The following is a 17,157-nucleotide window of genomic DNA, read 5'->3' on the forward strand; positions in this document are numbered from 1 at the left end:
AAAGAAAGAAAGAAAGAAAGAAAGAAAGAAAGAAAGAAAGAAAGAAATCTGGCACAATGGCACGCATCTGTGATTCCCAGCACTGTGAAGACATAGACAGGAGTGCGGCCTAACAAGCCAGGGTGCTGAATCAGCACTCCTTAAGCCGGGCGGGGGGGGGGGGGGGGGGAAAAACCCCCAAAAAAAAAAAAAAAACAAAAAAAAAAAAAAAACAAGATGGACCACCCCTGAGAAACACCTGAGTAGGCTGTTGACTTCTGGCCTTCATGCCCACGTGTGCACGCAGCTGCGTGCATACTCACAGAGATGTACGCCCATGCACGCATGCATGAGCACACACCCACATAAACAAGACAGCATGGTGGGGAAAGGCTTGAGTGTTCAAAGAAGGAGAGAAATTCAGTGGTGTAATGGGACAAGGAGAGAAGACAGGCAGGCTGAGGTAGAAGGCTGTGTGCTTTAAGGATCCTGATCTTGAGTGTGGCTTCCTTGCAGCTTACTCTGGGTGGAGCGGGTTTGGGAGCGAGGGGTGGGCATGGAATGTTTGCATTTCCCAGGATCTCTCCGGCTACAGGGTGGAAATGAAATCCAAGGGAGGTACAAAGGAGAGTAGGTGCCTTGTCAAGGGAAGTGTTGGGACCAGTGCAGCCCTCTAAATAGCATGGAGGCCTGGACTAAGAAACAGGGATGGGCAGACAATGGTGGATTCGAAACAGAATCTGGGAGCAAAATGGACAGGATTTGCTTGGTGACAGGCTGCATGCAGGTTTGGAGAGGGGCGATATTGAAGAAGGTGATGGGGAAACATGACACCCCAGGTTTCACATGTAAAGGGTCTGAAGAAGCCTGGAGAGGAGGCATCCTCTCCTTGGGCAATATTAACCTTCTTTCCATTCCCTCTGCTCCCCAAATCTACAACCTCTTTTTTACTCACGTCATGGAGTAGGGCTGGAACACATTGTGAGCAAGTGTAGTGTGTCCTATTGATGATGAAGTTTCCTGCCTTAATACACAAGACATGGAATTGCCATCACCCATTGATTCATCCAACAAGCATGTGCTGAACATTGGGCCTTGAGCTGGACATGAAGATCAACTAAATCTAATCCCAGGTCTCAAAGAAATAGCAGCCCAACAGAGCTGGCAACATCCTGCGCCACTTAAGGATGCTCTTGACTTCAAGTAACAGGAAACCTCAGCTTTAAATGGCTAAACCACAGGGACACTTAACTAAATGGTAGCTCACAGCAGTGGTGAGCTTAGAGAATGAGAGATCGAGTGGCCCAGGAACTCGGACTGCAGGAGCTTCCTGATGCTTCACTCTGCCCTCTATAGTTTGTCCTCATCCTGAGCCTGCATCCTTTCACAATTGTGGGATGCTCCTCATTGCAGTTCTGTCCATGTGCTTTTCCAGTTAGGTGTAGCAAGAGAAAGCATTTCTGGGCTCTGGTTGATGAATCTACTGGAAAGACCAGACTAGGCTTCCCATCACTCAAAAGGAGTCAGCTCTGCCAACAGATTGATCTTAGACTTTTGGACTACAGGGCTAGGAGACTACGTAGTTCTGGTTTTCAAGCCCATGGTACTTGTAATAGCAGCTTCAGCAAAACCACTCTGTCTCCATGGATTCACCACTCTCTCCTTTCAACCAGTCTAAAACCACCATCTATTTATCAGGAATGCCACAGTGCTGACCATTGGGGCCTCACCTAATGGCTCTGAGCATCCTCTCTGAAGAAATATTGTTGTCACTGGCTAGACATCAATAAACATTAACTGCTTTGTCATATGAAGTCTCTGTATACAATACTAGTCTCCTTCCTATTTGGGGACAGAACTCACCTTCCTCATAAAAGCTCTAGAAACTAGAAGACCCACACATAGCCTGTGTTCCCTACACCATGCCGCTCAGTTTCCCCGGAAGCCTTTCAAAGTGCTGCCAGGGATAGTTTGTCTTCCTGATGACGGTCTGTGGTCACCAGAGCCAGGTGATGAGACTGCTTCCAATTTATCACACAGACATTCATTGAATTTGAGACTCATTGAGCTTGAGACAGAAGGGTGGCTGTGTGCATGCTTGTGTCCTAAATTTGGGCTTCTACTTTGTGTTATGGTCATGGAAAATTACAATAATAATAATAATAATAACAAACCATGAAACAGGCACCCATTCATCATACTGGACACCTGACACCATCACCTCCATCCACAACCCTGTGACATGGGTGGCATTGTTGGTTCTCTTTCAGGGAAGGTGAGGAATTGAAGACAGAGTCATAAAGGGCTTGCCCAAGCTCACAGCACTGGAGTGTGCTGTTGTCAGGATTGAAGCTCAGGCAAGAGCCCTTACCATGAAAGGATTGTGAGCTGAAGTGACTCTGTGAGCATGTTCATTCACACATGCCATTATGCTCAGAGCCTTTCCCTGTCAGCTGGCCCTTCCCCCAAGAAAGCAGCAGGTTGTTCAAAAGCCACTGAGAACGCTGGGGCTACCGGCTTTATGGCGCAGAATGCTACAATCACCTGTCTTTGATAGTGACCTGAGTTTTAAAAGGAGTGGCCGTGGAGTTGAGCTGCTGTGCTACAGGGCTTATTTGTTACAACAGATAGGTTTCCAATGGACAAAGCACGTGGCATCACTACTCACAGAGTTGTGAGGCTTCAAGAGGGCAAGATTCAGGCCACAGCATGAGGGTAAGCAGGAATGGACATATAGACTTCTGCCTAATCTTTTCTTCTAATGCTTTGGGGAAAACTGTCAGCTTCCATTTGAAGAAAACATTCTGCAACCCAAGATGGTCTTGAGGCCACTGTGGTCGTGAGACCATGGGCCAACTCTGCATCACCTTCATCCCGCATCCCATGCTTTACTTTTTCACTGCCCCTACATCCAAGAGTCTACCTGCGTCTTTTTCTGTCTCTACACATCTGCTTTCTCACCAGGGGAATCAGATCTCCACCTGCTTTCTAATGCTAAAGCTCCCATCTTTCTATCTTCAGGGATCTCAAGAGCCAGTGAAGACAAGTCTACCACGACTACATGAACAAGAAATGCTGTGACTATAAAATCCAGCCACATGACCTAGATCAGGGAAGTCAAAAGTGCAGATAGGCTGGGTGCAGGCTGCACAACTACAAACAAAGGGAATACAGGGTGCATAACCTGGAGATCACGTGTGGACGTAGAGGAGTTCACTTGACCAGGTGGGCCTGAGGGGTGGCCCAGCTCAGGAGAAAGGCTGTAGGGCAAGTCAGGGGCTGGCTAGGACTGGCTATAAGTGTGCGCTTGGTCCTATAATGTGGTCTAAATGTGGATTAGCAGCTGTGGTTTGCTGCTTGCAGTGTTCACTGTAGGTATAGCTTGAAGGCTATTCCAAGGTGTAGGAAGGATGAAGGCAGGGTGCTGAGGGAGCGTCTGCATTTGGTATGAGCTGATATAACTTCAGAAGGAACTTCATATGGAGTGCTAACTAGAGCTTAAACTGCCAAGAAATGCCTAAGAGGCAGCATGGGTAAAGGAAAAGAGACCGAATGAAAACTTGACCACCTTGAGTCCAAGACTTGCTTGCACCTTTGAGTTGTTTTGTGACCATTGGGGTGGCCAGGTGCTGCAAAAGTTTCATGTCTCTAGAAAGTGTTCTTGGGGCCAGGAACCTTGGCATCTGTTTTGCCCCATTTGTGTTTTTGAGACTTACTTGCTGGGTGACCGAAGGTGTTACTTAACCTCTCTGAACCTTAGGTTCTGAAACTAGTGTCATTACCCCCTTCAAGGATTTACTGCGTGGACTTAAAAGACGGAAATAAAAAGCCCAGTCCCTGGGTCCTTAGAGTCCCATAAAAGAATCCAGGCGGAGAGTGAGCTGGTGGTGGAACAATCAATATCATTATATTTCTGTATCTGTAAAATAAGGAAGGTCTAGACACATTTGCTTCTGAGGTCCAAGAATCTATAAATAATTCAGCATTACCTCCCAGCCTAAAAACCCTAGGGCTGTGCTTTGGCAATAAATTGAACTCTGAAATTCTCTTCCTCCAAAGGATGGCAGGAAATGCCAGGCAACGGAAGGCAAATTACCTTGCAGCCTGGTTTGTGATATTAACACTGTTAGAGTCAAGACCCTGGCATGCATTCATCTGCAGAGTCTCTCAGGGTGCCATAAATACACATGGAAACAGAATACTTTGTGGGTAGTCTAGAGGACTCACGTGTTGCCTAACAGAGCCAGATGCGCCTGAGAGGCTTGTAAAGAGTCAGCACCCCCAACACACCGGCAGAGGGAGGAAACGGATACAAATGCCCTTGCCAGGGCTCTCTGCTATAAGTGCTACCCAAGCCCAGCAGGGCCATCTCACATCACCCGGCTCCCCACACAAAAGCAGCATACAGTAGGTATTCACTTCGTCTCAACGGCATCCCCAGTAAGCAGAAGTACTGTTTCAACATTTGTCTGACTTTCTCCATTCCGGCAGTGTCTCTCCCTCCAAATTTCCCCACCTCCCATCTACCTGGGTCAGCCGTCCTAGCTCTCTGATGGTAGTGACCACTGTCTCCATCCTGATGAGCAAAGGCTCCTTTGAGCAATGGTGACACTGTAGTCTTTACCCAACTGGGGCAACAAAGGCATTTCCCCAGGAAGCTTGGTGATGTAAGAAGGCTCTCAATCAAAGATGAAGGCTTCCCAGCTCTAATAAGCTGAGACTACAGGAGACGCAACGGGGGAGGGAGTTGGTTTCTGCTGCCTAAAACACCCAAATCAAGAAGGCCCTTTCTGCCAGTGTGGCCCTACCAGTTCTGACCCAAATCAAACCGCACACAGTGGAGACTCAATGCACCCAATTTAAATCACATAGGAGCCTCTTCAAGACAAATTAGAAGCGACAGCCCTGAATCAGAGATGTACAAAACAAAACAGAACAAAAACAAACAAATGAACAAACACAACAGAGACTTCCGAGAGCATGGAAGGATGCTCATTATATAAACAGGACACTGGTGGAGGTGGAAGGTGATCCACAAGAAGTAGCCTATGCCAAAAGCAGATTTACATGAAGCCTTCCCAGGGGCCTCTGGAAGGAGCCCAAGCTTTGACTGTTGGGATGATTGAGCAGGCTGTCTTGGGCAGCTGTTTCCTTCCCCCTTCATTAGAACCATGGGGTTATTATCCTGGCATGGTCTGTTGACAAACAAGAGACATGGTCCCGACTCATGGAAGCGATTCATGCCAGGGGCTCTGCTGTTACATCTCTGGCTCTCCTCTAAGTCTGTTGCTTTTACAACCACCAAATAAGACAAGATGAAAGCAAGAAAGAAGGCAGAAGGTGGAGCAATGGGGAGGAAAGTCTTGGGTTTGGAGATGCCCATTCCATCAGCTTTCCTGGCACGGTGAGACTGTGACTCACAAAACCAAACATCCACAACTAACTGAGCATCTCAGCTTGCACCCTCCTTTGTCTTGACTGCAGTCCTTCTTGGTGGCTCTTCTTGGAAGCTACCGCAGAGGTCATTCTGCTCAATTCTGCTTTTCCTGGCTCAGTGTAGCATAAAGCCTACAACAGCCATGCCTGCCCAATTGCAGAAACTCATTCCAGTTCCCAGAGAGCCATGTGTGGAGTTCACATGGCTTACTGCAGTTGTCTCTATTCAGCCCTCCGTGGCCTCTCAGATGAGTCCAGGCACGGGGAGACCACATGAACCAAGGCATATCTTCCTCTGCAGCTCTGGTCATCAGACTCTCCCAGGAGTACTAACAAAACCAGCCCCCTGAAGAGCTACATTCTCCTCCTTAAGGTCGACGCTTAAACAGTATGTATCTGAAGCCATTTTCCATGTGCCAAATCAGCACCTTTAGCCTGTCTCCATGACTGCCTGAGAGTCTAGGCAATGTGCAAAGACATGTGATTAGCATGTAAATTAGTCTCAGACTCTGCAGCATTCTATAAGGGTACCCAAAGGCTTCTGACAGACATGTAGATAGGTTGAAGGATAGATGATAGACAAAGACAGATGATAGAGTTGGTTACTGGAAACAAACAAACAAAAAGACTCAGGGTTGGGCAATCACCAATAATCTGGCAAAAAAAAAAGTGAAATCCTGGGAAAGAAACACCACAAGAAGACTTCAGTCTCAACCTAGTTCTGGTGGCATATGGCTTTAATCCCAGAACTTTTGAGGCAGCAGCACGTGGCTCTCTGAGTTAGAGGTCAGCCTGGTCTACAAAGTGAATTCTACACAGAGAAATTCTGTCTCAACAAAACAAAACAAAAAGACTTCAGTCCATGTTGGACACTACATAGCTTTAACCATACTGTTTGACTCACTGTTCAGCCAGCTAGCCTTCTGCCAGAGACTAAGACACTAGAAGTCCACCGGCACCTCCACACTCTCCTAGAACCTCAAATACAGGGATCAGCCAATGATTTCTGGCCCACCACTTATTTTGGTAAATAAAGTTTTATTGGCACACAGTTTTACTTGTTCATTTACATCTTGTCTCTGGCTGCTTTCTAACCATAAAGGACAGTTGAAGAACTGCAAAAAGAACCTTATGGTCTTACTGAATCAAATATGTGGTCTGGGCCTTTACAAAAAGTATGTGTTAACTCCTGTAGCATGTCAGCCTAGGAGAACAAAAAGATAGGTCACTAGACAATTAGTCTTGCTTCTGAGTGTCATCTGTGAACACAATAGAGGCAGTGCCTGAATTCTTTTCTTTTTAATTTATTTTATTTTATTTTTAATTACACTTTATTTACTTTGTATCCCCCCTCTAGTTCCCTCCCTCCTCCCCTCCCAATCCCTCCCTTCCACCCTCTTCTCCACGCATGCCCTTCCCCAAGTCCACTGGTAGGAGAGGGTTTCTTTTTCTTCCTTCTGATCCTAGCCTGTTAGGTCTCATCAGGAGTGACTGCATTGTCTTCCTCTTTGGCCTGGTAAGGCTGCTCCCTTCCTCAGGGGGAGGTGATCAAAGAGCAAGTCAATCAGTTTATGTCAGAAGCAGTCCCACTTCCCATTACTATGGAACCCACTTGGACAGTGAACTGCCATGGGCTACATCTGTCCAGGGGTTCGAGGTTATCTCCATGCATGGTACTTGGTTGGAGTATGAGTCTCAGGAAAGACCCTTGTGTTCAAATTTTTTGGTTCTGTTGCTCTCCTTGTGGACCTCCTGTCCTCTCCAGATCTTACTGTTTCCCACTTCTTTCATAAGATTCCCTGCACTCTGCCCAAAGGTTGCTCATAAGTCTCAACATAGACACACTATCAATAACACTTTGACTGGAACAGAGAGGCCCAGGAAACTTGTCTCATAACCACAAAAAAAAAAAAAAAAAAAAAAAAGAAGATGCTTGCTTTGTGTTGGGTCTTGTTCTAGGTGGTGGCACTGTAGAAGCAGTGAGATAGATCAGAGATCCTCCGTGGCTTCATGGAGCTTAAACTTTAAAATGTGGAGAAAGACTAGAAGCAAAGATAAACTTACTATCTCAGGTGGTGTCGAATACTACAAGTACCTCAAGGGGAAATAATTTGAGCAAAGGTCGGGGAAGGTATCTCAGAGTAATACACATTTGAGAAGAGGCAGGAGGCAATCAACGAAAAAGCACAGGCTATCTGAAAAAGGGAACAGAAAGTGCAAAGGGCCGGCGGTTCCAGTACGGGGGTCAAGTGGATGGAAGAGGCATAAGAGGAAAGCACCCTGTGTTGAGAGCACACTAGGAGCCAGACTCCCTGGCCATGCAGCCACAGAGGTCTGCATGGTTTTCTTAGTGTGACGTGCACCCAAATTCATCAAATATCCATTTGGTCTTTGACTGGAAGAGAAACTGATGGGATCAGGGTGGAAGCAGAGAAGCTAGTTAGAAAACAGCTCCGTGGGCCAGGCTACAGACAGAACTGGGAGAGAAGTTGTTGGCAGCCATCATGATCACCAATTCCTACCTCATCGAAGCCTCCCCCACCTCACACAACAGGTTTGATGGTTAAAGACAGTGATGAGTCTACAGTCACTGTGGAGTCTACCATGTGTCAAATAGCTGTCCAGGGCCTGTGGGATCATTCTAGGGTAGAGCCTCGAGTGGGTCATACACACCCTGCTCTGTTCTCATCTACTGGCTTGAAGTGAGCACAGACCCTCTGTGGAAACATGAAGCCACATGGGTGCTCTCTCCGGAGGGGCTCTAGGACAGGACATAAATTCTGGAAATCGCTGAAAGCGGGGTAAACGGGTTCACTTAGAGTGGTGGTACTAAGGGGAATTTAGGAAGATGCTCGTCCCTGGAATCTACACTGGCCTGCCCCAACTCCAGTTCCTTCTATTAAGTGAGGTTAGCCAAGGCTCCTGGCAGAATGGTCATGAAGATGGAGTGTGTGAGAGTCCCTCACATTGGCTAGGACAACCAGAGTCCAAGGTGGTGGTGATGGGGGCGGTGGCAGCAACAGCTGTGTGTGTGTGTGTGTGTGTGTGTGTGTGTGATTACTATCATTGTCTGTATTCTAGGCTTCCAAATATCAGAAGTAAAATAAAACAATGAGGCCTGGATGACAGTCAGGGACAGGGTCAGCTAGTGTGTGGATTGGTCCAGCAGCGAGACACTGCCTCCCTCTTGGTACATGACAGAAGCATGGATTCCTTCTGAGCCTTGTCACGGGGACTCCAAGTGCCTGACCCATCAATAAAGCTGGTGACACTGGATCAGGACTCAGTGAAAGGTTTGAGTAGTGGACAACTCCAATTTTTCTCTCATAGCACCCCCTGGTGGCAGTCTCTGCCATTCTCTCTGGACATCTCTGCCCTAGTATCTAAGTCGTTAAGTCGTCCCTTCCCTGGACTGCTTTTTCCTTCTCAACCTCCTGCCATGCTCTTACCTACACAAGAGTCCCCCCACCCAGAGAGTCTTCTTTGTTCCCGGGTCCTTTGGTAGCCTCATTATCCAGCCCTACCCATACCCCAGGGCAAGCTGGATGCAGGGTCTCTCTGATATCATTCCATCCCTCAGCTAGTTCAGGTGAGGTTTCACTCTGCTCCACTAAGTCTGGGAGGAGGAAGGGGAAAAGGAAGAAGAGGAGGAAGAGGAGAGGAAGCTGAGAATCTCACTACAAGCCTGCTGGCTCCAGCTCCAGGGAGGTCTGACCTGAAAGAGATCCCTGGGTGAGCTTCCACAGTGGACCAGCTCTCTGCTCTACTTCATCTATACCTCCTTAACCATACCCTAACAGTGACCCTGGTCTCTTCAGAACTCCCTAAATAGACCAGACGCTTCCACGGTCCTAAGCTCATGACTCCACTTAAGCCACCTCTTCTTGCCAAGAAATGTCTTGGGTGTCGTCTGTTGCTGCTGGTGGTGTCAGGAAACCTCCAAGACGTGGCAGTGAGATCTATTCATCTTTTTACTCTGGCATCTGGCCACACCGTGATGTCAAGTAAATGTTCCACAAAGCAACATGAAGTGTTTTAAAAACTACGAAACACCAGGCCTTTGGACAGAACAGGAAAATGGGTGACATGAACCAAGAGGCTTTCCTGGGAGAAATTTTGGGGTGCTGCTATGACTAATAATAAAGTCAGCATTCATCTCTCTGTTGGATCATGTTTTCACATGTACTCCTTCCAGTGGGAACCTAGGGGGAAGGAAGGGCAAGGACAGCATGTAGGTGATAGCAAGTCATAGGCTGCAGAGTGTGCCCCGGAGCAGCTATGAGCAGAGAACGGCCACCTCTGTCTCTGTGTTCATCCTGTCCTTCAGCTTGCCATGCCAAGTGTCTCCATGCTTGAAGAACCTGGCACTGGGCTAGAGAGGTGGCTCAGAGGTTAAGAGCACTGGCTGCTCTTCCAGAGGTCCTGAGTTCAGTTCCCAGCAACCACATGGTGGCTCACAACCATCTATAATGAGATCTGGTGCCCTCTTCTGTCGTGCATGTGTATATGCAGACAGACCATTGTATACAGAAACAAATGTTTAAATAAAAAATAAAATAAAATAAAAATAAATAAATAAATAAATAAGCTGGTACTGGTGGTCACTGACAGGGGTTCCAAAGGTCATGGGTTGAATTCAGACAGACTTGGGTCTGGATATCAGCACTGCCTTCTCCTAGCTGACCTTGAGCAAGTAGCTATTTTATTGTGATGAAATGAAGGTAAATAACAGATTGAATTCTGTCCCTCCACCACTATGTTCTCATATTGAAGTCTTAACCCTTTGGGTCTCTGCTCCTGAACCTGCTGTATCTCCCTAGTGCCCAGAGACAAAGCAGACCTGAGCTCTATTTCTTTTCCTTTCTGTTTTTTCTCTTTTAAAGTATTTTTCAGCAGGGTTGGTTTCCCTGGTCTTGCTGTTTGTTTTCTCAGTACTGGGGACTGAATCTAGAGCTTCACCAGCGTTAAGCAGGGCTCAACTCCAGCTTCCTCTGCTTTCCTCCTCTTCTCCTATCCCCTCTCCTCACTCCTGGGGCCTGGCAAGTCATGCCTCCACTGTCATCAACACACCACCATCTCTTTACCACCAGGTCTTGTGTGCTTTGGTTCCCATGCCTCTGCTTCTGCCACTATTGGAAATGCTTCCAGCCATGCAGGGCTCAAGGGTCACCTCCTCCAGGTTGCCTTCCTGATTACTGGCATCCAGCATGTGATGGTACTCAGGATATATTTGTTGGATGAATGACTAAATTACTCATTCCTGTGGTTCATGGGTCAATGACGTCACACTCTTCCAGGCTGAAGGCCCCACCCTCTTGGGTGAATGCCCTGGTGAACTTTTCAGATGAAGCAAGAATTCAAATTCCCAGTTGTTGTTTTGTTTGTTTGTTGTTTGTTTTTTCATAAAAGAATCCAGATAAGTCAGATTCTCATCTTGAAATGACAAAGTAAAAGACCCAGGAAGCTGCAGATATCTGGAGGAGCCACCTAACCATGCTGTTTTTCCCAGAAGCCTTTAGCATCAGAACCCATTTTTTACACAGGAGAATGCTGGCACTCAAACAAAGCAAAGCCCCAAAAGGTACTGGAGCCACCAGCCTGGCTTCTGTCTGTCTCAGGCTGCCCGGGACATGCCCAGTGCTCCAACCATCTGGAGCTCGGAGCCGTTCTTGGGGTTTCTCCGAATTGGTAGCCTTTCAGCCCCACCCTTGACCTTCAAGCCTGGGGCTGGCATTAGCTTCTGCCCTCCCCTTGCCACCTGCCAGGAGCAGGCAGCAGAAAATCTGGCCACTGGAAGACCTTCACATGCTACCAGCGGAGAGCCTGGAATGATCTCAAACTGAAACAGAAGCCAGGGGAGGGACAAAACAGGTGGCTCTCAGTGTTGTTAAAAATTAAATTAAAAAGAACAAGTCAAAACACAGGAGTCTGTGTCCAGGCTCCTTAACTCCTTGCAATGGCTTTAGAGTCCTCAAGCCCTCTGTACCTCCGCAGCTCCCTCTGCGCCGGAGGACACCTCAGTTTAGCGACAAGGAACTGATTCTCCACTCCAGACCAACCTCTTCTGTAACCCTGTTTTTGCTGGTCACCCTTCACTTTCAGCTTCGCATCCAATCTGCAGGCCTCTGCATGGGCGCAGTGCCCTCTGGCGGGAGAACCGCGCGTACACTCACCGGCGTGGGCGCGTTCACCACCGAGAGGTTGTATCCGTACAGGAAGGAGGATCCGAAGGCTCCCACGAGAGCAGCCACGACGAGTGAGCAGGACCAGTTCTGGGAAGGTAGAGGAAGGTGTCAGAGCGGGATACCCCCTTAGCCTGAAGGCAGCCCAGAGAAAATTCAGGCGGGAAAAGACGCAAGGGGGGTGGGTGGGCGCAGCAAGCAGAGTTCCTACCCCAAGGTCCCAGGGCGTAACTGTGGTCCTGCAAGGCTGCCTGAGGGTCTCCGCATCCTCCTTAGCAGGCCCCTGCTGTGTGCGGCCGCTGTCTGACTCAGGGGGAGCAAAAAGCAACGCTAAGCTGTCAGCAGTGGCCGGCACTCCTTGAGCGCTACCACGAGTCATCGTTCTAAACACTTTCTATGTATTGCTCTTCTCTGAATCTCTAGACTTGTCAATCCGGTTCTACCCACAAGAGCGGGGGTGTGGGGGTGGGGGCGTGCAGAGCTGTCCAGGTGTTGCCCGGGGCCAGGTGTCCGTTACAGGACAAGGCTTCCTAACTGGCACAGCTGACTCTTCAGAGTCCAAGACAGGAGGTGGCCCACAGATGCACACCCGTGAGCGTACACACACTTGCACAGTTTCAGGCGTGCAGACTGGTGAGCGCAACTAAGAGTAAGGACTTGCAGATAGAGAGGCAGGGCTTATGCTGAAAATATGGCACCTGCATCCAAGGTACTCCTGTCCCAGCCTCATCCAAGATGACCTCAGCCAGGACCTGGCCATGTTCATGAACACCTGGGACCTGGGTGAAGGAAGGCTCACCAGCTAGGTACTGGAGAGCTGCCACAGGCCAGTGGTCTGGTAGAGGGAACTGGGGGGGGGGGGGCACTTGCAGCCACCACTTAACATATCTGTGTACATTTGTAGGGGTACCCTCAGGGGGTGTACGAAGACAATATCCAGTTTAGGGACCAAGACAAGGCACAAATATAGTTTGGAACACGGCACTGGACCCTAACAGCAATTCCGTGCTCTGCCCTTAGTCTCTTCTTACTAGATTCCAGAACCATGAAGTTGCAAGCATCAAAGCAGAGACTGGAGGTTTCTGGGGTTCAACTTGTCCACCTGTAAAATGGGCTTTCATAGCAATACTGCTGCTAAGAAACCAGTGGGCTGTTAGACACAGCCAGTTTCCCTCCCCACCCCACCCCAAAAAAATAAGAGAAAGAAAAGAAATAAACTCTTCTACTTCTCCTCTCACTTTTTTGTTTGTTTTTTATTTTTGCTTTTCGAGACAGGGTTTCTCTGTATAGCCTTGGCTGTCCCGGACTTGCTTTGTAGACCAGGCTGGCCTCAAACTCACAGTGACTTGCCTGCCTCTGAGTCCCAGAGTGCTGGGATTACAGGTGTGCGCCACTGTGCCTGGCTCATTTCTCATTTTTATCTCTTTCACTCAGCTTTGGATTCTAACACTGCAGCTTCCACAGTGTAAGCTTCAACCGGTAACACAACCACTCCTTAACCAGCTTCCTCATCTTCAAGAGAGGATGTAACGGAAACCACATCATAAGGGGTTTGCACAAAAACAGGCTCAGCCTGGCACTGGTGCATGCCCTGCCTGTATCAGCCTCCTGGAGGTGGGACCTGTCCCGAGGGCTGGGGCTATGCTGTTTGTCTCCTGTGTCTGGTGCCAAGCCTGCTGCTGAGGCAGCCTTGGGTAACGCCTGGAGGCCTGACAGAGGACGGGAGTTGCTACTCCAGGAATGGACATCACCAAATAAAATGGCCTAGAATAGTGTTGTACAGTAGGAGGAGTTTGATTTAATTGGATTCATTGCACTGATTTCTTAAGAAGTACTCAGTCTCCATCACCTTTTCTCCTTTAAGTCCCATTGGGGTCTGAGCTCAGACCATTTGCTCTTAACTGCCCAGCACCAGCTACACTAAGCATCTTTTCTAGGTTCTGCACCTTCCCTTTTACTCTGAACTCATTCTTAAGGGAGGACTGCGTCCATGGGGTCTTCAGGGGTCCTGCTAGGCAAGGGAGAATGGTAAGTGGAAGCCATCGCCTGCCTCAGCCTTTCTTCTGGGTGTTTCCTGTTTCTCTGAGGCCTGTTGGTTCCCTGTTCTTGTATAGCCTGCCTCCACTTCTTCCTACTCCCCCCCCAAAAAACACACACACACACACATACACACACACACACACACACACACACACACACACACACACACACACACTTCTTCTTACTGATGCCAGGGAAGAAGATTTCTATGACCAAGAGTATGACTGTGCCTGCTCTGGGAAAGGACAGACAGCAAACCCTGAGCAAGCATGAGGCAGCTGTGCACCAGAACTTCATTCTCAGTACACTGACAGGCTACCGGGAGTGTTAGAGAGTGGAGGCACAGAGGTTAACAGGAGAAAGTACAGAATTCAAACTCCAGCATTCCTGCTCCCGGGTGTTATGCTGCATAGCTGCCAGACAGGGGCTGAGCTCTGCCCCACAGCAGCCACCTAGGCCTGTGCTCCCCACAACTCAGAAGCCATTCTCTGTTTACCTTCTTCGTCTTCTGCTGCTGACCCACAGGCAGCTCCCCAGGGAAGCTGGTGTCAGGTATCAGGGAAGCTAAGGCAAGCTCCCTGGCATCCATGTTTTTTCTTCCTGCCTCCAGGACCCTGGACTTGCCGGGGCATCTCCGAAGTGAAAAGGCAGAGTCCACGGGAAGGAGGGCAGAGCAGGAAACGTGGCTGTGTGATCGTGCCCCAACAGGAAGCAAGTAACACTTCTCCCTTGCTCCTAAGCAGCGGGAGAGCTCTCCCCAGAGTCACACCCAAGACGTGTTTTTTTGGTTTTGGTTTTGGTTTCTTGGGGTCCCCCCCCCCCGCCATGATTCTCTCTAACAAGGCCAGAGCTCTGGATGGGGCTTGATGGTACAAACCCAGAAAAACTCCTATGAATTAGGCCAAAGGCTATTGGCTTTCTTTCCCCTAGGAGCTGGGTGGTTTCCAGGGCTGACTCCTCCACTTAACAGTGTCCACAGGCAAGTCCTGACAGTTCTCCCAGCTTCCACTCTGCCGAGGCAAAGTGAAATATTGATCTTTCTCTAATTGTCCTGCAGAGTCAGATCTGCTGCTCAAATAGCAAACAGGCAGCCAGGGCTATTTATCTATGGACCTTTCTGCAGGCCCCGATGGGCTCAGTTAAAAAAAAAACAAAAAACAAAACAAAACAAAAAAAACATAAGGAGGCAGTGACCTCGTGCACACCAGGACAGCATGAGAATTAATTCACTTCATGGCCAGTTTGCCCCGGCGTGTCAGTCAGAGAAGGAGAGGCTGTGTGAACTATGTGATCTGAGAGGCTGGAAAGGGATAGAGGCAGCTTGGTCAATGCAGAATGCCTAGGATGTGAGGGACAGGGTTCAAGTCCCCACACAAGACTCTGAGAAGCTATGTTTAGTGGAAAGGACACATGGAGATACAGAATGTGAGGAGAGGAACTGTGCTGGGGACCTGATTGTCACATGTACTTGAAGGCATCCAACCCCAGATGCACAGCAAGGAGACAATACTGCCCACCATAAGCAAGAACAACCAGCCCCAGTCCTCAGCAGGGATTCACAGAGGCCAAGTAATCGGTCACTGTGACATTCCTCAGTCAGGGACAACTCCTGAGGACACAGATAGCTGATGCAGATGAGGACAGCCACACTCCTGCGCACTAAGGACTTCATGTTCTCATTTCTTACTCACCCACCACCCAGCTTCCCTCAGTGTGCATTTTTTTTGTTTTGTTTTGTTTTTTCACTGCAGTGACAGGTCTCATCAGTTTTTAAAAGCTTTCCGAAATCCATCAAGTGAGCCCTTCCCAACTTAAAACTTCTCCAGTGCCCACTGGACTGCAAGCTCAGGGGCTTGCAGCCAGCATGCATCCGATGGTCAACACGTACGTATAAGTACGAGTCACAATATCAGGGAGGATGCCAAGGCCCTGCCTCTCCCCGAGAGCTCACTGGGGAACTAACTGGCTTTCTCATCTTGCTTGTCATTGAGGACAGGATGCCTGAAGGTCAGATGTCCCTCTTCAGGTGGGCTACCCCAAATTGAACCTTAGAGGGCTGCCAGGGTGACAGAAAGGTGATTTCTATGCCACATTCTCTCTCCCTTTTTCTCTCTTTCTCTCTTCCTCTCTTCTCTCTCTCTCTCTCTCTCTCTCTCTCTCTCTCTGCCACACACACTCACACATACACCATGAGAGATGACAGTTACTATGGTAACAACAGAAAAGAACCATAGGAGGAAAGAATGAGATAGGGCTCGATTCCTCGACACCTCCATTCTCTATTCTGAGAAAACACACGGATGTTCCTTGACTTTCTAGATTCTCCACTTCCATTCTTTGCCAAGAACAACAGATAGACAGAAAGAACTAAATGGGGGAGTAGGTGTCTACCAAAAAAAGGTCGCAGGGGTGTTACTTTGGCTGCAAGCACTTGGTTGTGGTTCAGAAAGGTACAAAGAGGCCTATGCAGGAAGGGGACCTTCCCAGCTGCTGCTAGGTTAGGTTTGAACCAATCAACCTAGGTGCTCTCACCTTTTTACAGACACTAATAGGCATCCCATGATGGGGTCAGGGCATAAGGCTCCCTGGGGCCTCCAGACTTCAGGTTATGACAAGTCCCAGGTGCAGAGACAATTGCTATCTCTCTGGCTCCTGCAGCATGTCTCTTAGTTGATTCTGGGCTCTCTGCTGATGCAAAGAAACGAACAGCCTGTCTAGGATTGTAAGGACATCTCCCTAGGTGTCCAAACTTCAGGAAAATGACAGGGCCTTAGTGTTGAGTTTCAAACCTGGGACAAGTGGCTGAGGTGCCTATTTAACGTATCAAAGCACACCTGGTCTCCAGGCATTTCCAGCATCCCTCAGTCCTCGCCAATTATAGGGTATGGCTGGCATCCTTCTACTTGAACTCTCTGAACTCTCCAGCCCAGGGGCTGAGCTACCCTGCCCCCAGAGGCTCTTCCAGAGATAAGCCAAACATTTTGGCTCTCTCTCTCTCTCTCTCTCTCTCTCTCTCTCTCTCTCAGCCTTCTGGCTGCTGTACTTAAAGCTCCTCTCTCCTTTCTTCTCCCCACCCCCTTTCCCCACATGGTTCAGGTTCATGACTCTGGACTCTCCCAGACGTGTCTACCTTTGGCTATGCTCTCCCACACACGTATAATAAACTTTCTCCTCCACCATACCTAAGAACGGTCAGGTTCCTTTTCCTTTCCTTCTATTTCTTTTTCTTTCTTTTTTTTTTCATTCACTTAGGAATTTAGAGAGTTTAGACATAAAGGGCTAAGGCACCCCCCTCACTCAGTGAAGGCACATGAGGTGAATTTTCTCTACAGTGACGCACCCTATCTGCTAGATTCCTGACTTCCCCACAGTGTAAAAAGATCTCCAGTCCTTTCCCTTCCCAAATGCTTTAAAGCAGCTCCCCCCCCATATCTTCTCCAGTGCCCCAATATATTCCCTCTTCTTCCCTCTTTTTTTGGACCCCTGACATGTCCTGTCTGGCATTAAATAAATATTGTTG

At 48.6% G+C, this 17,157-nt stretch overlaps 1 protein-coding gene across 2 annotated transcripts in view; it reads right to left on the bottom strand.

Moving 5' to 3' along the window:
* The window catches only part of Slc2a9 (solute carrier family 2 member 9), a 140,947-nt gene that overhangs the window by 115,845 nt on the left and 7,945 nt on the right, over positions 1-17,157 (bottom strand). The window contains exons 1-2 of one of the 2 annotated variants that reach the window (XM_055624175.1): positions 14,134-14,283; positions 11,589-11,687 (exon numbers count right to left, since the gene is read on the bottom strand). In XM_055624175.1, the coding sequence (XP_055480150.1) occupies positions 11,589-11,687; positions 14,134-14,226 (192 nt within the window). In that variant the 5' untranslated portion in view covers positions 14,227-14,283. Of the gene's footprint in view, positions 1-11,588; positions 11,688-14,133; positions 14,284-17,157 lie in introns of those variants that run through there. The other variant, XM_055624176.1, reaches the window with a different exon arrangement.

Source organism: Psammomys obesus, unplaced genomic scaffold, assembly GCF_907164565.1.
Source record: "Psammomys obesus unplaced genomic scaffold, mPsaObe1.curated_primary_1811, whole genome shotgun sequence".
In the NCBI taxonomy this organism is placed as follows: Eukaryota; Metazoa; Chordata; class Mammalia; order Rodentia; family Muridae; genus Psammomys; species Psammomys obesus.